The following is a 20,003-nucleotide window of genomic DNA, read 5'->3' on the forward strand; positions in this document are numbered from 1 at the left end:
AGTCAGTTGAGCATCCAACTCTTGATTTTGGCTCAGGTCATGATTTCACAGTTTGTGAGTTTGAGCCCTGCATCAGGCTCTGCACTGACAGTGTGGAGCCTGCTTAGGATTCTCTTCTGTCCCTCTCTCTCTCTGTCTGCCCCTCTTTGCCTCTTTCTCTCTCTCAAAATAAACAAATAAACTTAAATTAAAAAAATAAAAAGAATGTTCTGGATAATATAGGCTGTATGATAGTATCTACCTTATCAGATGGTTGAAAATAGGGTGCTAGGGGCTCCCGGGTGGCTCAGTCGGTTAAGCATCCGACTTTGGCTCAGGTCACGATCTCACAGTCCGTGAGTTCAAGCCCCGTGTCAGGCTCTGTGCTGACAGCTCAGAGCCTGGAGCCTGCTTCGGATTCTGTGTGTCCCTCTCTCTCTGCCCCTCCCCTGCTCATGCTCTGTCTCTCTCTGTCTCAAAAACAAATAAAAACATTAACAAAAATTAAAAAAAAAAAAAAAAAAGAAAACAGGGTGCTAGAACAGAAGAGTCTTCTAAGTGCAGAACCTGGCCAACTCCATGCCAATGTGTAGGTAATGAGGAAGTGACAAATGAGCCAGAAAGGGGTTCCAGAATATCGGCAGCTTTAATGAGAAAATAAAGGGCCACCATTATGCCAGCAGGTTGTGATGTTAGTTTCCAGTTGTTAAAACTGTTTCTGATCTAGGTCTCTGTTTTGGGGGGTCAGTTTATTATTAAATTCTCATGTTTGTATCAAAATGCAGAATAGAAAAAGTTCGCTATCAAACATAGTTTTGAGATCCTGATTAATAATGTCACTAATGAGATAGAAGCTTTCTAAAATGCTATTGTGTGATCTCATTTTGTGGCTTTCTAAAGCACAGCATATTAGTTAGATCTCTGATAATAGTTTAAGGGTGTGTGTGTGTGTGCATGCATGTGCGTGTGCGTGTGTGTGTGTGTGTGTGTTGGCAAGGGATTGGAAATAAAATTAGCATAAAACTCTTTAAAAATAATTGCACCCTATTTTGTCTTTCAAGTACTTTTCCAGCTGGGAGATTTTGTAAAATTAATTGCAAGCTGCCTTTTTATTGAAATTGAAATTGTTGTCTTCAAAAGATATGATTTAGGACTTCTAAGAAAGGCTTGCGATAATTTACTAGTACTAACACTAAAATGTCTTTGATTACGGGAGGTAGTAAAAGCTAGATCTGCTGATAAAATATGGAAAGATAGCAGAGTAGGTTAAACTTTTAAAATATGTCAAACTAGATGCATATGTTCAATGATTCTTTTCCCATCTCCGGAAAGATAAAGGATAGCTAGATATTCCAAGTACTTCGTATTTTCACAAGGATTTTTTTTTAACTTTTTTAATGTTTACTTATTTACTTTGAGAGAGAGAGAGAGAGAGAGAGAGAGAGAGAGAGAGAATCCCAAGCAGGCACCACACTGTCAGTGCAGAGCCCGATGGGGGGCTCAGACTCACGAACTGTGAGATCATGACCTGAGCGGAAATCAAGAGTCGGAAGCTTAACCGACTGAGCCACCCAGGCGCCCCTTCACAAGGATTTTAAAGGCACAGTTTCAAGTAAGAGCCAAAGAGATTCTGTCGGATTAATTTCTGTATCTTTGGTATCTAGCTCAGTGCCTGCCACAGAGTAGGTACTCAGCTTTCTCTGGAGGTCGACTTCTGCCCAAACAAGTTCACATGGTATTTCTTAATACAGCCAAAGCAGGTTTCTACATTTAGAACAGGAGAAGTCCCAACCTGACAACCATCACTGGTTGTCTACTTGGGTACTCGTTGGTGGGTGTGTTCACTTAGAAAACCAAATTACAGATCTGAAGGCTGCCGGGTGGGGACAGGATTAGAACAAAGGGAATGAGACTGAATGTTATTTAAGAGATATTTCTGTCGTTATGGTTTCCTGGTGAATTGCCATTCAGTCTTCTAGTGCTATTTCTGTATTTTTTTGTTATTGTTTAATTCTGTTGTTAAAATGCTCATTAGATTAGAGCATTATTTTCCTAGTTAACACTTGAGAATCAACAGTTCTACAAAAACTAGTTTTCACATTGCTTGTCATGTGCAAGGTACTGTGCTACATATTGGGGTGGAGATAAAAAGATTCAAAAGAATTTTACCCAAGAGGTTTGCAACCTAATAAGGAAGATGGCTCCGGAATGACCAAGTCGTATTCCTCCAACCCCCTTTTCAAATGCTCCTGTCAGTTACTAACAGCATCTGTTATTACTACTGTTACTTCAAAATGGAGTTTCTGCATGTGGTTATTGTATGTTAGTTATATTTCAGGGTGAGTACGCTTCCTCGCATCTTTTAATCACATCAGTGAGCTGTCTTCTAATTAATGCCCGACAGAGGTTATTTCACAGAGGGCTCTCGCGCAAATGCTCATTCTCCGCATTGCCTACACCTCGAGTCTACCTAAGGCCAATAAACCGCCAGGTAGATCAGACTCTCCGGGCTTTGGTCAGTTTCCTGTAGTTTTGCATTTACAGTTCTCTGATATTTATTTTAAAACCTCTCTACCTTCTGCTTCTATTGCACCACTGAGAACACAAAGGGAACAATGAAGCGCCTGTTGTATGCTAGGTCGGAACTGGAATCAATCACAGGTTAAATTATGCTCAGATACGTCCTTTCAGAAGTCAAGGTAAAGGCGAATACATTTAAAAATACTTCTCGCTCAGAAATTGCCAAGTGGACTTTTTGATAGTTGCAAGGAATAAGCTATCTCTTTCTAAAAGATCGAAAAACGAAGGAGTGTTGTATTTAGATAATGTGATATAGTAGTGATCAGAATGTTTATTACTGTAGGGGCACTTGGGTGGCTCAGTGGCTTAAGCGTCTGGCTCTGGATTTCTGCTCAAGTCATGATCTTGCAGTTGATGAGATAGAGCCCCATGTCAGGCGCTGCGCTGACAGCACAGAGCCTGCTTGGGATCCCCCCCCCCGCCCCTCCCCTACCTCTCTCAAAATAATAAACATTTTAAATAAGAATGTTATTACTGTATATTTGTTTTTAAGAGGCATTATGATTTTACCTCCAATATCTTTTTAAAGTGTGTGTGTGTGTGTGTGTGTGTGTGGTTTGTGAAGTCTTAGCTACTCAAATTTAGAATCAGAGTGTTAGTGGGGCGCCTGGGTGGCTCAGTCGGTTAAGCGTCCGACTTCAACTCAGGTCACCATCTCGTGGTCCGTGAGTTCGAGCCCCGCGTCGGGCTCTGGGCTGACGGCTCAGAGCCTGGAGCCTGCTTCAGATTCTGTGTCTCCCTCTCTCTCTGCCCCTCCTCCGTTCATGCTCTGTCTCTCTCTGTCTCAAAAAAATAAACGTTAAAAAAAAATTTAGAATCAGAGCGTTAGAGTCAGCAAGGGACCTTGGAGGTCATTTGATCCAAAGGACTCCTTTACACATGGGTAAACAAAGACCTACAGAGGTGACTTATGCAAATCCTATGTCACAATACTCCCACTTGTCCTTCAACTATGCTGTATATCTTTCACTGTGCCACACTTACACCCTAGAACTGAGCTCTATTTGTTTTTAATTTTTCTATTTTAACATTTTTTAAAGTTTATTTGTTTATTATGAGAGAGGGAGAGAGAGAGAGCAGGGGAGGGGCAGAGAAAGAGGGAGAAGGAGAGAGAATCCCAAGCAGGCTCTGCACTGTCAGCGCGGAGCCCGATGCGGGGCTCGAACCCACGAACCGTGAGATCACGACCTGAGCCGAAACCAAGAATCAGACATTTAACTGACTCAGCTACCCAGGTCTCCCTCTATTTTAACTTTTTAAAGAAAATGGGAGAAAGAGATTGATATATGCATGGGAGGAGGTCTATTTAAACTCAAGAATTTCATTCATCAAAAATTGCTAAAACCCTGCCACAAAGTACCATGTGGATTACTTTGTTCTTCTTAGCAACTGCAGATGTTGCTGCTGGACTGACTTCTACATATAAACACTTTACTAATAAAGTGTTGGATGTATGGCCTTTCATCAATTCAAAGCAAAGAACGTAAAGATGTGCCCTAGGGACATTGAGTGCCCTTTGTGGAAGGAAATAATCACGATTTTCAGAAGTTTTGGGTAGTTTGAGGATGACGTTTCGGAAGTATACATACTCTCGGTGATGGATTTAAACGTACTAGTTATGTTTAAGAGTCATTTGCTTACTCTAGAAGTACACTTCATTAAAATGCTCAACTCACACTGGATCCTCACTGTTCTCTCAACATACCAGACATTCTTCCGCATCACCGATGTCGCATGTGCTCTTTCCTCTGCCTGAAATCTCTTCCCCCAGATACCCACGTGATGCGCTCCCTTACCTCACAGAGGTCTTCATCCAGATGTAACCTCAGCAAAGTGGCTGTCCTTGACCACTGACCTTTTGAGCTGCATAATTCTGGATCGTGAGTGGGGGTCATGGGCATTGTAGGATATTTGGCGGCTGTGTACACTGGATGCCAGGAGCACCCTCACACTACCCCTCCCCCTGCCCCCCAACCCCCCCGCGTTGTAGCAACCAAAAACGTCTCCAGACATTTCTCAAGTTTCCCCGAGGGGCAAAATAGCCCCCAGTCTGCGACCCCTTACCCTGCTTTATTTACATTGCGTGATTTTACAGTTCTACCTCACGATATATGTTATTTGCTGTTTAGTTGCCATTAGAATGTGAGCCCTTGGACAGCAGGACTTTCTTTCATTGGTGGTGATGGCCCCAATTCCCAGAACTGTACCTGGTACAGGTTTTTTTTTTTTTTTTTTAATTTTTTTTTTTAACGTTTATTTATTTCTGGGACAGAGAGAGACAGAGCATGAACGGGGGAGGGGCAGAGAGAGAGGGAGACACAGAATCGGAAACAGGCTCCAGGCTCCGAGCCATCAGCCCAGAGCCCGACGCGGGGCTCGAACTCACGGACTGCGAGATCGTGACCTGGTTGAAGTCGGACGCTTAACCGACTGCGCCACCCAGGCGCCCCATGTACCTGGTACAGTTTTAAAGTGACGTGTCAGATAGAGGGGCGCCTGGGTGGCTCAGATGGTTAAGCGTCCGACTTTGGCTCAGGTCATGATCTCATGGTTTGAGAGTTCGAGCCCCGCTAACGGCATAGAGCCTGCTTCTGATCCTCTGTCTCCCTCTCTCTGCCCCTCCCCTGCTCTCCCTCTCTTGCTCTCTCAAACATCAATAAGCATTAACAAAATTTTTTAATAAAGTCACATATCAAGTAAATTAACTGCCCAATATATTTTCTTGAACAGTGCTGTGGTCATCTTGAGTCATTTCTCTATTGAGATCGTATCCTTTTATTAGAATAATTAAATTTACATATGAAATTCAATGGGGACCTAAGGAATAAGAAGGATTGTTGAACAGGAGGTGTTTGAAATTGCTGGTGAAAGTCCAATTTTTTTTTTAGTTAAAAAAAAATATGCCCGAGTGATTACAACACCCAGGACATTAGCCCTCTTTCCCAGCAAATTAACTTTTGGTCATTCATCAGTCCTCCCCCCCACTCCCTTTTTTTTTTTTTTTTTTTTTGAGAGAGAGAGAGAGTATGAGCTGGGGAGAGGGGCAGAGGGAGAGAGAGAGAGGGAGAATCTCAAGCAAGCTCCTTGCTCAGCACAGAGCCCCATGTGGGACTCAATCCCACAACCCTGGGATCATGATGCAAGCGGAAATCAAGTGTTGGACACTCAACCGACTGAGCCACCCAGGCACCTCAGGTTTTTTTTTTCACATTTTTAACAGTTTCAGACTAAAGATACATATTTTCGGCACTGAAGATATATACTGTTAGAATTGTCCTAGCACAAAGATAAAAAGATTATTTCTAGAATCGTGGTAAATACTTGCATTACTTTAGGACTGCATTTATTTTTATGAGCTCTATATTTGTCTTGGATTAATGTTTATTTACATTAACTCTTGAAAAAAAATTGGCACTGGAGAGGGTAGCTGAATTTCAGGTGTGCTGTGTAAGTAATATAATCAGCATCAATTCATAAAAAATTCTATTGGACCGATGGAAGAATGAGGGGCATAAAAGTTTTAAGTAGGTACCGTAGAAATTGTTTTATGCCATGGCAGCGTTTTCTTGGTGTAGAGTCTATTAATTTTTTTTGTAAGTCCTGTCAGCTTCATGATTTAAAAATAAGTTTATGAGACAACTATGCTTTGTTAATATTAGGGCTACTATTTGTAAGTGAAGCTACTTATACACTGTTTAAAATACAGGAAACATGATGTAAACCCATGCCCTTTGAGTTAAAAGTTGCATTTCCCTTTTAAACAACCGTAGATAACAAACAGTAACGAGAACAAACACTATATTTAGGCAAGCTTGTGAACCAAGTCTCAAATGAAGAAAAACACTCTGATCGTAAAAATACTCACAGATTAATTTATTTCTCCTAATTTTTCTCCTTCCTCGCCTGCCCTCCCTTCGTCCAAAGATCTCAACAGCAACGGATTCATCTGTGACTATGAACTTCATGAACTTTTCAAGGAAGCCAATATGCCGTTACCGGGATACAAAGTGAGAGAAATAATTCAAAAACTCATGCTGGATGGTGACAGGAATAAAGATGGGAAGATAAGTTTTGATGAATTTGTTTATGTAAGTATGTGAAAATTCCCCATTATTCAGAGTACTGATTGTTCCTTTGTCTAGAGGGATTTTCTGGTAATAAGTCCTCCCAAGTCCCTAAATATACCGTATTCGTCTTGTTACAACTAATGCAATTTCTCTCACCCCACCAAATCGAGTTAGTTCTTTTAGCCATCGGAGTTATCTTAAACCGATCGAGAAGAAGAACACGGACAGAATCAAAGGCAGAACTCACGACTCGCTGTGAAATGCGAACCGTTTCCTTTGGGGGCATCATTAAAGGGCATTTTCCAAGGTGCTACGTGCCACCCTTGAGATGCTCCGTCTCCCGTGGGGAACGGTGTGCTCCCAAATCTTAACGCTACACCCTGACTCACAGTCTTGGAAGCTTCCTGAGTTGAACTTTCTGATTAAAAAGATGTTTCGTTCTCTTGCGGTGGTAGTATTTAAGCGTGCCATTTTCTCGAGGATGATAATTTGGCTAATTAAAAGTTAGAAGCGTATCTTTTGAGTCCCAAGCACGTAGTTTCTAGCTCTGTACTCCGTGCTTGGAGAGTGTATGCGTAGCTCTTCTGATGTGGGCGAGGTTACCCAGGCCATTTTCCATCCATATTCATTGGCAGAGTATTTGAGATGTATATTAAAGAATAGCGGTTGCCTCTTCCCTCAATTAAGAACGCCATTAAGATTTTATTGGTTTTAGGGGCGCCTGGGTGGCTCAGTCGGTTGAACGTCCGTCCGACTGGCTCAGGTCATGATCTCATGATTCGTGGGTTCGAGCCCCGCATCGGGCTCTGTGCTGACAGCTCAGAGCCTGGAGTCTGCTTCAGACTCTCTCTCTTGGTCTCTCTCTCTGCTCCTCCCCCACTCACACACTGCGTCTCTCTCTCAAAAATAAATAAGCATAAAAAAAATTTTTTTTAAGATTTTATTGGTTTTATTTATTATTACTTGAAGGCTGAGTTTGACTAGACCTAATTAGGCATTCTTTTCACTGTATCACAAACAGGGAATTCGTGCCTCCTGGTTATCACAAAACTTCCTAGCACTCTTATCCTCTTACCATGGTAACTGAGGCTCAGTGTAGCCAGTGAAATTCTGGTATATTTTCTCCCATTAGAACGAACCCCTTTAGAACACTGTCAGTGTTCCAGAAGGAAATTGACTAAGTAATGATGTCTACTGAGCTGATAGCATTTTGTGGGGGTGCTGCTGTTTTAAAAATGTAGACGTGCGTCATAATTATAATGGTATGGTTCGTGCAGACTTCTTTTGAAATGCTGATTTCCTCCCCACTGTTTTTGTCCTCAGTTATTGCCAAAGCCTTTTGTTTTGAATTCTGTGTTCAATAGTAAGTTGCATGTCCTCTGATGTGTAACGTGCTCCCCTTACAACTGCATGTTGAATTGTGAATTTAAAGCAGCATAGAGCAGTAGTAGTTAACTGTGATCGGTTATTTTCTGATAGAATTTACTGCTTAGAATTTTGATCTACTAGAAAGAGCAGACCTAAATCATTAAGATTTGCAGCGTGCCGGTATTATTAAGGATAGAATTATGAAAGTGTCTTTGAAAAAAATGACCTCGGGGAAATATTTAATTTTGTATATTTTGAAATGTGGCAGATTCTGCACAGCTGTTTGAGGCTTTTAAAGTGAGGAGGTTTGATTACCTTACTATATCCTTAAAAAGTAAATGATATGCATCATAATTCTGGCATCACTAGGAATTTTTTAAAAATATTAATGAGCGCATTTTATGTTCGTATGTACATTTTAAAATTGGAAGGAATCAATATGCTTATACGCCTTCATTTTTCAAATTAAAAACCAAAGCCTGGATTCCTGAAAAAAAGGAAGTAGCTTCCCGGACTTTACACAGGGGACCAATGCTTTTTCCAGTTAGCTCCCTTCTGTTGAAGAAATTTGAAATATGAAGGACAGTAAAATAACTTGCCCGAAGTTTCAGAATGATACCAGCATGACCGTACTGAAAGATCGATGTCCCATCCAATATCTATCCATTTCCATCTGCTTTGTCACCAGTGAGACATCTTAAAAATTGTCAAAATATGGGTAGATCTTAGTTCTCCATGAAAAAGGAGGCGAGTTATTCCTGGCAGGTATTAACATAAAGCAGTAGAAATAAACATGTTCGTGCATCTTAGGGTGTTTTTAAATTACTGCATAAGAGGTATTAATTGCAAACCAGCCTACAGATAAAATCAGTTTATGTTAATTTCAGAGAAGAATATGCAGAAAAGAGTCCCTAGATTATATGTAAACTTCACACATTCAAGTTAAATTTAATACTCTGATTTTGTTTCTTCTAAGTATTTCAAAACTAAGTTACTGGATTTTTATACCTACAAGGTTATAGTGGGGTTTTTCCCTGCATCTTTAAAAAGACTGGCATGGCAGTTTCTTTCAGCAGAGATGTCTGCATTAGACTCTTATTTTCACAGTGAGAAACTTGGTCTTGCATAATGGTAATAAGTTGTTGACCTGTTTTAGGACTTTTGCTAATAGCGCTGACCTCGCCAGATTAAATAACTTTACCTAAGTGCTTAGAACAGTGCCAGGCATATAGCAAATGTTATGTAGGTATTACTTGTTGGGGGTTGCTATTTCTATTTTAAAAAAAAACAAAAAACAACCAGTGTTCTTTTCCTATTATTACTAAGTTTAGGCTTACAACAGATCCCCGCCCCCCCCCCCCCCCACACACACACACACAAAGGGGAAAATTCAAACGTATTACTTTGGAAACACTTTGGAAGCAAGCCTCAAACCCTGGAAGCCAGTCAATATTTTGCAATTCTTTCTGAAATCTTTCCTTCCGCTTCAGTCATTATGCCTCTGGATTGCTTTCGTCTGGCCACTCACTAGTCCCGCACTGAGCTAGAAAGGTGACGAAACTTTTAAAAAGGAATCAGACACAGTTATACAGTCCATAAGAGACCCGCAAAGACGGATAGGAGCAGAGCAGGCAGCTTATACCCAGAGCTTCTGCGCGCATGACAAAGCCCATCCCTCCTCAGCAAGGGAAAACAGCTCGAAACAGTGAGCTCATTAGTATCACAACAGGCAGCTTTGAAAAGATTCATTGAGAAGACAGTAGCTGGCCTTGTGTTATCTCTGATTTCTGAGATTCTTGTTAAACCAGGGCTTCTACTCAAATAGCGTTATCACCTCCTGCAGTGAAGCAGTGTAAGATACGTAAATCTTCAATTATCCCTTTAAAGTTTTTTGTTTTTTTTTTTTTCTCGAAGGCACAGAAGAAAATACCGTGAACCTGAAAATTTGAGCTTGGCTAGGATAATTTATTTAAAAATATTTAGAAGATGAAGGTCATATAACCTTTGTAAGGCAATTAGAAAGTTTAATTTTTAATCGCAGCTTTGCTTTCATTCCCAAGCGTGAGCTTAACTAGAGCTAAAGCAGGCATTCTTTTTGTTAACTCATTATTTATATTATTCCTCTTTTCCGCGATGTATATAAATTCGGATTTATTTATTTTTCAGCTGCAAGTGTGATCATGGAAATCAGCCTAATTTTTATATTTATTTTTTATTGTTTTATTTTAGAGAGAGTGCGAGTGGGAGAGTGGGGCAGAGAGAGAATCTTAAGCAGGCTCCGTGCACGGGGCTTGATCCCACAACCCTGAGATCCCACAACCTGAGCTGAAATCAAGAGTCAGACACTCAAACGACTGAGCCACCCAGGCGCCCCTCAACCGAATTTTTAGAAGCAGATGATCCTTGAGGCAAAAATAGTTACAATAAAAAAAATAAATAACTCTTCGACGGTCATTTCTGAGGCAGTACCATTTTGGATTTGGATGTTTTCTTGTCATGCCAGTGATTTATGTCATGAGGAAAAGCACACATTTCAGATTTTAATTTACTAGATAGTGTTTTACTAAATGAAGTAGAGTTCAGAATGAGGTAGAATAGTGAACATTGGGTTTTTTTTCTATTTTCTTAATATTTGTTTATTTTTGAGAGAGAGAGGAGAGTGAGTAGGGGAGGGAAAGAGGGAGAGGGAGTCACAGAATCCGAAGCAGGCTCCACACTCTGAGCTCTCAGCACAGAGCTCGATGCGGGGCTCAAACTCACCAACGGTGAGATCATGGCCGGAGCCGAAGTCAGACGTTTAAGCAACTGAGCCACTCAGGTGCCCCAAATATTATGTTTTTGCTGAGTAGATATATTGTTATCAAAGGGGGTCGGTCGCCCTTTGATAATGGCTGGTCGCCATTTTGTTGTATGATCTTGGCTGCGAAATTGAGGTAAATGAAATTAAAGTTGGACTTAAAAAATTAGATTGTACATAAAAATAACTTCAATAATTCAGAAATTATCCAGAGTGCATTGAGTAATCAGCTCTATGCTACTGGTACTTAGTAGGAGTCAGTATAATGGCCAGAAAAGAGGAAAAGTGATTTTGTTGGTTGTGTGCATACTCGTTCTAAAATTCTATGTCGAGAGGGGTGCCTGTTTGGCTCACTCGGCAGAACATGCGACTCTTGATCTTAGGATTGTGAGTTGGAGCCCCATGTTGGGTGTAGAGATTTCTTAATAAATAAAATCTTTAAAAACGTAAAAATAGGGACGCCTGGATGGCTCAGTCGGTTAAGCATCCGACTCTTGATTTCGGCTCAGGTTGTGATCTCAGGGTTCACGAGATTGAGCCCCTTGTGGGACTCCAGGCATGGAGCCTGCTAAAATTCTCTTCCCCCTCTCCCTCCCTCTCTGTCCCTCCCCTGCTCACATGTGCGCTCTCTCTCTGTCTCTCAAAAAAAAAAAAATTGATTACAAATTTTTAAATTAAAGAAATAACAAAACTCTACCTCAAGAAATTACAGTTATAGCAAAAAAAAAAAAAAAACAAAACCTCACAGCTGTGGAAACTGAGTAAGCTTGATTTTGTGGAACTTAACTGCTTCCTAACTATTTTCCTAACTAAAATTGGGTTTGTAAGTCCAAGGAGAGTCAGGATCTTAGAAAGGTTAAGAGGAAAGCATGACGTTGTGACAGGCCCACCAACAATACCTACAACATTTACACCAGTTACAAAAAAGTCACTCTCTCCGATTTGGATTAATAGATTAGTGAATTAATGACAAAAAGGTGCCCTTCTGGAAAATCTAAATATCAAAAGGCCTGAACTGCTAGATATCGTGATCCTGGTCTATGAACTTCAAACACAGGCTGTACCTCCTGAGATGTGCTGTGTGTATGTATGTGTGTGTGTGTGTGTGTGTGTGTGTGTGTGTGTACTTGTCAATAATGCCAAAGGCCTTTGACTTCTTTTCTGTTTGTTGAGCAACTTTTCCATTAGGGTCATACGTTTCTTTCTGTAAGTCCACTTAACGTGTTGTAAACACCTTTTAAAGAAATTTTTATGAAGATACTACGTCTTGCTCTCCTTTTATTGGAGGTGGCTACTTGAGCCATGTGCATTGGTAGATCAGGAACAAATTTGGGCCTAGGGGAGTTCCAGTCTTTAAAAATATACAGATAGTCCTGGGCACCTGGATGGCTCAATCCACTGAGTGTCCGACTCTTGATTTCCGCTCAGGTCCTGATCTCGCGGCTCGTGGGATCGCGCCCCATGTCGGGCTCTGTGCTGGCAGCGTGGAGCCTGCTTGGGATTCTCTCTCTCTCCCTCTTCGCCTCTCCCCCACTAGTTCACTATCTCTTTCTCAAAATAAATAAACACTTAAAAATAAATAAATAGACATATACAGGTAGTCCTTTAGAATGTCCATTCAATCAGGCGATTAGGGTAGGGTGTGAAATTAAGCTTTGTTACTACCTGCTCTTGTATAATTAGAATGTACACGTTAATTTTGTTAGCCATGCTCCTTATTTTGAAGAGAAACTGGATTTTGTGTTCATTCTCCATAGTCGTCTCTTTGCTGCCAACTGAATGCATTCTTTCACCTTATTACTCTGTAAACTTTGATTGAACAAGCCCTTACCATTGTATCCAAAAAGGTGTGTGTGTGTGTGTGTTTTTTTTGGGGGGGGGGGTTGAGTCCTAAAAACTTCACCTTTCTTTGCACTAAGAATTGTGGTTAAAGAAGGGAGATAGATCCCTCAGCCTTTTCTCTCCAGGGAACGAACAAAGGCTCACTTGTTGGTAGAAAATTAACAGATTTATGTATGCTTTTGAACCACGCCAGTTTTCGGCTTAAAGCGGATTCAATGCATGTGGCACTTAACGTTTTCCACAAGTGTGTGCAATTGCCTCTGGCTTCATTTTCAGTATCGTAGTACTCATTTACCGCTTCAAAACTCGAGCGCGGTGTTCCGTGGCCTTTAACACTCGGCACCTGGGTGGGACCATGCAGCTGATCGCAGTGTGAAAGAAGAGGGATGGGCTTCTCCTCGTGCCTAATTTAAAATGAATCGCGAATTAACGATGTTATTTTCATTAATAGATTTTCCAAGAGGTAAAAAGCAGTGATATTGCCAAAACCTTCCGCAAAGCGATCAACAGGAAAGAAGGGATTTGTGCTCTGGGAGGCACTTCAGAGCTTTCCAGTGAAGGAACACAGCATTCTTACTCAGGTAATAGTAATACTTTCGCCCGTGTTAGGCTAACACAATGAACTAAGTAGAATGCATGCTATAATGTCAAGGAGGGGACCGAGAAAAACATTGCCTCCTAATTAAGAATACAGTAGAAGAGGGGCGCCTGGGTGGCGCAGTCGGTTAAGCGTCCGACTTCAGCCAGGTCACGATCTCGCGGTCTGTGAGTTCGAGCCCCGCGTCGGGCTCTGGGCTGATGGCTCAGAGCCTGGAGCCTGTTTCCGATTCTGTGTCTCCCTCTCTCTCTGCCCCTCCCCCGTTCATGCTCTGTCTCTCTCTGTCCCAAAAATAAATAAACGTTGAAAAAAAAAAAAAAAAGAATACAGTAGAAGCACTTTGTGGCCTGTATTCAACTCGGGATCAATTCTTGCCATAAAGGCATTATGACTATTTACTGTAGCTTGCGAGAGATGCTATAAGTAATAATTTCTTGTTATTCAACATAATTCTAGAGGAAGAAAAATACGCTTTTGTTAACTGGATAAACAAAGCTTTGGAAAATGATCCCGATTGCAGACACGTTATACCAATGAACCCAAACACCGACGACCTGTTCAAAGCTGTTGGTGACGGAATTGTGCTTTGGTAAGATGTTGGTTGATTTGATATCCAGGTTTCCCAAACAGTCTTCCACATGATTGATATATCTGTTTCTGGATGCTTGACATTGGGAAATAACTAGAATTGACAGTTGTCTCGGCTCAGGGGCGCCTGGGTGGCTCAGTCGGTTAAGGGTCCGACTCTTGATTTCGACTCAGGTCACAGTCTCCTGGTTTTTGGGTTCGAGCCTCATTTCGGGCTCTGGTCATTAGCGCAGAGCCTGCTTGGGATTCTCTCTCTCCCTGTCTTTCTGCCTCTTCCCCACGCATGCTCCCTCTCTCTTTCTCTCTCTCTCTCTAAAGAAAGAAAGAAAGAAACTTAAAAAAGTGATTAAAAACATTGTCAGGGCTCTCCCCACTTCATCTCTGAGCGTGTCTGAGAAAGGACCACCAAAATATGAACCTAAAACTCAGTCATTTAGAGTGGGGACCACTTTATAAAGAAGCCGTCAGCTTCCAGCTCCTTCTCATCACTTGAGCAAGCAGACCATGACCAGCTTTGCTGGACTTCAGTATGTCGGTGTCCACTTATTTCTAAAGTACCGTGGCTTCGAAAAAAAGAAGCGACACTCCTCTTCAGTTCTCACTCTCCAATTACTTACTTCTGAAAAATGTGGGTGTTCTTCCTGCTGCCCCAGAGGCAGCAGTATCTTGGCAGAAAGGATGTAAGATTACCAACACTTTGTCGGTTGAGGGACTCTTGTTGAAGCAGTGAGGCATGATGGCTAAGAGCCTGCTCCAGGGGGCGCCCGGGTGGCTCAGTCAGTTAACCCTCTGACTTTGGCTCAGGTCATGATCTCATGGTTCATGGGTGTGAGCCCTGCTTCAGATTCTGTGTCTCCCTCTCTCTCTCTGCCCCTCCCCTGTTCATGCTCTGTCTCTCTCTGTCTCAAAAATAAATAAACGTGGGGCGCCTGGGTGGCGCAGTCGGTTAAGCGTCCGACTTCAGCCAGGTCACGATCTCGCGGTCCGGGAGTTCGAGCCCCGCGTCAGGCTCTGGGCTGATGGCTCAGAGCCTGGAGCCTGTTTCCGAGTCTGTGTCTCCCTCTCTCTCTGCCCCTCCCCCGTTCATGCTCTGTCTCTCTCTGTCCCAAAAATAAATAAACGTTGAAAAAAAAAAAAATTAAAAATAAATAAATAAATAAATAAACGTTAATAAATAAATAAATAAATAAATAAATAAATAAATAAATAAATAAAATAAAAAAGTAAGAAGGGGCACCTGGGTGGCTCAGTCGGTGGAGCATGGGACTCTTGCTTTCGGCTCAGGTCATGATCTCAGGGTTGGGAGATCAAGCCCCACCTCGGGCTCTGTGCTGGGCATGGAACCTGCTTAAGATTCTCTCTCTCTCGGCCCCTTCCCCGCTCGCACTCCCTCTCTCAAATATAAATAAGTAAATAAAGAAATGTTTTTAAAAACCATAAGAGATCCCCTCTTCTGTCTATATATAGGCACTAAAGAAATAATGCCCCCCTGTGTTTTAATACAGAGAAATAATCACGTGATGCTATTTATTTCATATTGAAATTTTACATGGAAAGAAGCATGGTTTTTCCCTGTGCAGAATAACATGTTTTAAGGCAGTGTTTATAAACATCTAAAATGTTAGCATCTCAGTCCAAATTTTGCCAGATGAGATTCTTCCAAACAAGTCCTAGATTCTTGTCTAAGTAGCAGAACCTTCCTTTCTCTCACCACTGAATTAGCACCAAATGTAGTGCCTAACTCATCATTAAGGCGCTCAGTAAATATGGTGAATGAAAGAATCTCATGCTCAACAAATTTACCTCCTTTGTGAATAAATGGTCATTTTTTCAAATTATTGTTTTAATCTTTTTAAACGTTTATTTAGGGGCGCCTGGGTGGCTCGGTTGGTAAGCGTCCGACTTCGGCTCAGGTCACGATCTCACGGTCCGTGAGTTCAAGCCCCGCGTCGGGCTCTGGGCTGACGGCTCAGAGCCTGGAGCCTGTTTCGGATTCTGTATCTCCCTCTCTCTCTGCTCCTCCCCTGTTCCTCCCCTGTTCATGCTCTGTCTCTCTTTGTCTCAAAAATAAATAAACGTTAAAAAAAAAATTAAAAAAAAAATAAACGTTTATTTATCATTGAGAGACAGAGAGACACAGAGCCTGAACAGGGAAGGGGTAGAGAGAGGGGGAGACACAGAATCTGAAGCAGGCTTCAGGCTCTGAGCTGTCAGCACAGAGCCGGACGCGGGGCTCGAACTCACACAAACTGTGAGATCATGACCTGAGCCGTAGTCAGTCGCTTAACTGACTGAGCCACCCAGGTGCCCCAATAAATGGTCATTTTTAATTGTGAATTACACAATCTAGAAGAGACAGAATTTCAGTGTGGGGTTTTATCTGTTTTTAAAATTTATTCAGGGGGTGCCTGGGTGGCTCAGTCAGTTAAGAGTACGACTTCGGCTCAGGTCATGATGTCACAGCTCATGGGTTCAAGCCCCGCATCGGGCTCTGTGCCGACAGATCAGAGCCTGGATCCTGCTTTGGATCCTGTGTCTCCCTCTCTCTCTGCCTCTCCGCCCCCCTCAAAAACAACAGATAAATTCTAATACATAGTCAAGAGTTGAGAAACGCTAGTCTAGATGATCCAAGAGTTCGTCTATTTTAAATGATCTAGTATTCTGTGCTATGTCTAATTAATTTTTTAAATATTAGTAAAAGCTACTTGTATGTAAAATGCAATTAAAAATGCTTATGGGGGTGCCTGGGTGGCTCAGCCGGTGGGGCATCCAACTTTGGCTCAGGTCATGAGCTCGTGGTGCATGGGTTCGAACCCTGCGTCGGGCTCTGTGCTGACCGCTCAGAGCCTGGAGCCTGTTTCAGATTCTGTGTCTCCTTCTCTCTCTCACCCCCTCCCACTTGTGCTCTGTCTCTTTTTCTCTCAAAAATAAATGAACATTAAAAATTTTTTTAAAGTTATTTAGTAAGGTTTTTTTCACTATCCAAATTATTTATTCTTATAAAATAATGTGGGAAATACAAAAAATTTAAATGAGAGAGTATGCCCCCATGCCCAGCTCAGAAATACCCAGCTACTGGACCAAACACGTTGGTCTTTTGTTTCAACTTGAGTTTTTCACATGTATAGTTTTTCTTGTGTGATCAACATGATGAAAGTCACATATTGCATGTACCGTTTTCAGATTACATGAGTGGCGTTTTGGGATAAGCCTTAAAATATTGTGATGTTTACAGGCTCTTTAAAAGTAAACCAACTCCTTGTTTAATTTTTGTTTCAGTAAAATGATCAACCTTTCAGTTCCTGATACAATTGATGAAAGGGCCATCAACAAGAAGAAACTTACGCCCTTCATCATTCAGGTGCGCATTGGTCTTCCTGTCCTCTTCAGGGAAACTGCCATGTGAGGACCTATTCTGTAGACCATAGGTTCTGCCCTGTGTATCTTCCCATGTAATTCTTATAACAACTCTTGAGGACCATTATCCAGATTTGACAGAGGAGAGCTGGGACTCTGAAAGGCTTCTGAGCTTGTCCAAGCTTAATGTTGGAACTGAAGTTCAAATCCAGGTCCAACTCCAAAGCCCTATGTTCTTTTCATTACATACTGTGTGCAAGCATGTAGAAATAAAGAAAAAATATTTAAGCTCTTAGTCAATTAGCATGCTTAAGGAATGGAACATTTTCCCTTTCCATCAAGTGAGTATTACCCTGTTAGATAACAAAATTCCCTCAGGCAAGAGCACCTCTTGGGATGTGGAGCTTGAAACCTCTAGAACTTTTGCAGGTACGTGGGATAGACCTTGTTTAGGTAATTTGAGAAACCCAACAGTTGGGACACCTGGCTGGCTCAGTCGGTAGAGCATGCTATTGATCTTGGGGTTGTAAGTTTCAGCCCCGTGTTGAGTGTTGAGATTCCTTAAAAATACAATCTTAAAAGCCCAAATGTCCATCGGTGCATGAATGGATAAAGAAGATGTGGTATATATATACAGTGGAGTATTACTCAGCAATCAAAAAGAATGAAATCTTGCCATTTGCAACTACGTGGATGGATCTAGAGGGGATTATGCTAAGCGGAATTAGAGAAAGACAAATATCATATGACTCCACTCATATGAGGACTTTAAGATACAAAACAGACGAACATAAGGGAAGGGAAGCAAAACTAATCTAAAAACGGGGGGGGGGGACAAAACAGAAGAGACTCTTAAATATGGAGAACAAACAGAGGGTTACTGGAGGGGGGATGGGCTAAATGGGTAAGGGGCATTAAGGAGTCTACCCCTCAAATCATTGTTGCACTATATGCTAACTAACTTGGATGTAAATTTAAAAAATAAATTAAGTAAAAAAATTTAAAAAATACAGTCTTAAAAAAAATGCAACACTTAACCCACATGGATATACTGACTCTACGTCTCTCGTCCATTTCCTTTTGTGAGAAAGGACCAAATAAGAGACCAAATTAAAATACCACGTTAACTTCCCATAGAATTCTGGAAAGGACAATAACTATAAGGATGAGATTTGTTGTAGCTAGGCTTTTAACGCCAAAGCCTGGAATTTGTTGTCTGGAGTTTGTTTTCTATGGATCCTGTATGGCTGAAACTCATTTCCTCGTTGAGCATTATTTTCAGTGAAGGGTGTAGACTCCTAAAAGATGGAAAGGTCAAGAAGCAAATGTGTAAACTGGCTGTCTTGCAGGAAAACTTGAACTTGGCACTGAACTCTGCTTCTGCCATTGGGTGTCACGTTGTGAACATCGGTGCAGAGGATTTGCGGGCTGGGAAACCCCATCTGGTTTTGGGACTGCTCTGGCAGATCATTAAGATCGGTTTGTTCGCCGACATTGAATTAAGCAGGAATGAAGGTAATGGAACATCGTCACTATTTTGAAAGTTGTTTATTGGTTATTTTGTTCCTAGTCACGCAGACCGTTGTGCCTTCACTTAATTGAGGTGATTCGACGATAACTAGAATTAACAGAAGGTAATGCTATAGTGTTATCCAGGAAAACAGCCTGATTACAACTTTTCTTCTTTAGTATTATTTTTGGTGCTTTTTCTATTCTCTCGCTGATTTAGATCTCTTCAGAACTATGCCAGCCTGCCCTTGATGGTCGCGTATGTCCTGAACCAGCAGAAGCATCATCCTTCTTACACATTACCCCCTTCCTGTAAGGCTAAATTAAAATATGAAGCACCACTCCAAATATTCCTATTTTATGCCAGAAATCAGTCTCTCAATCCTAGTGACTTCTGGGGAATATATATTTGGGGTTCTCAGCAGTTTGAAAGTCCCAGACTGTCTGTCGGCCGTCTCGTTTTGCACATTCATCCATCGTAAGACGTTTTGGCCACTTTGGACACCATTACACTTTCTCTTTTGGTCCACTCCAAGGTACCTGTATTTGAACAAATATAATTCCTCGTGTTGCTAGCCACCTTCACGGTGGTGTTTGTCTTATTAAAGGAGTTGAAGTCTGTTCAAAAAGGAAAAGAGGGGGCGCCTGGGTGGTGCAGTCGGTTAAGCGTCCGACTTCAGCCAGGTCACGAGCTCGCGGCCCGTGAGTTCGGGCCCCGCGTCGGGCTCTGGGCTGATGGCTCAGAGCCTGGATCCTGTTTCCGATTCTGTGTCTCCCTCTCTCTCTGCCCCTCCCCCGTTCATGCTCTGTCTCTCTCTGTCCCAAAAATAAATAAACGTTGAAAAAAAAATTTAAAAAAAAAAAAAAAAAGGAAAAGAGGACAACAAAATAAAATTACATTGGCTTGTGTAATAGATCAAATGACTCTTCTTTGCCAAGGTCTCAGGTGCATAGATGTCATGGTGTTTAATCCTTTCTAGCCTTTGACTTGGTGGAGATGGGGAGCCAACGGAGGGTCCTGGACAAGTGACCATGCTGCCTCTGCCCTTGCGTCAATCCCTCAGGGTCAAAGTGACATGGCATGAAGCAGAGTCCGTGAAAGATGAAACTGGCCTGATAAAAGCATTACTTAGGGGCGCCTGGGTGGCTCAGTCGGTTGCGCATCCAACTTCAGCTCAGGTCACGATCTCACGGTCCGTGAGTTCGAGCCCCGCGTCGGGCTCTGGGCTGATAATGGCTCAGAGCCTGGAGCCTGTTTCCGATTCTGTGTCTCCCTCTCTCTCTGCCCCTCCCCCGTTCATGCTCTGTCTCTGTCTCA

General features: G+C 41.9%; 1 protein-coding gene across 4 annotated transcripts in view; it reads left to right on the plus strand.

The window, feature by feature from the left end:
* PLS3 (plastin 3) overlaps positions 1–20,003 on the plus strand; it is a 93,332-nt gene that overhangs the window by 55,017 nt on the left and 18,312 nt on the right. For all 4 annotated transcript variants that reach the window (XM_006943944.4, XM_045050424.1, XM_045050423.1 and 1 more), the window contains 5 exons: positions 6,484–6,647; positions 13,085–13,214; positions 13,688–13,820; positions 17,099–17,180; positions 18,526–18,691. In XM_006943944.4, coding sequence (XP_006944006.1) covers positions 6,484–6,647; positions 13,085–13,214; positions 13,688–13,820; positions 17,099–17,180; positions 18,526–18,691 — 675 coding nt within the window. The remainder of the gene's footprint in view (positions 1–6,483; positions 6,648–13,084; positions 13,215–13,687; positions 13,821–17,098; positions 17,181–18,525; positions 18,692–20,003) is intronic.

The sequence above is a fragment of the Felis catus genome, chromosome X (genome assembly GCF_018350175.1).
Source record: "Felis catus isolate Fca126 chromosome X, F.catus_Fca126_mat1.0, whole genome shotgun sequence".
NCBI lineage: Eukaryota > Metazoa > Chordata > Mammalia > Carnivora > Felidae > Felis > Felis catus.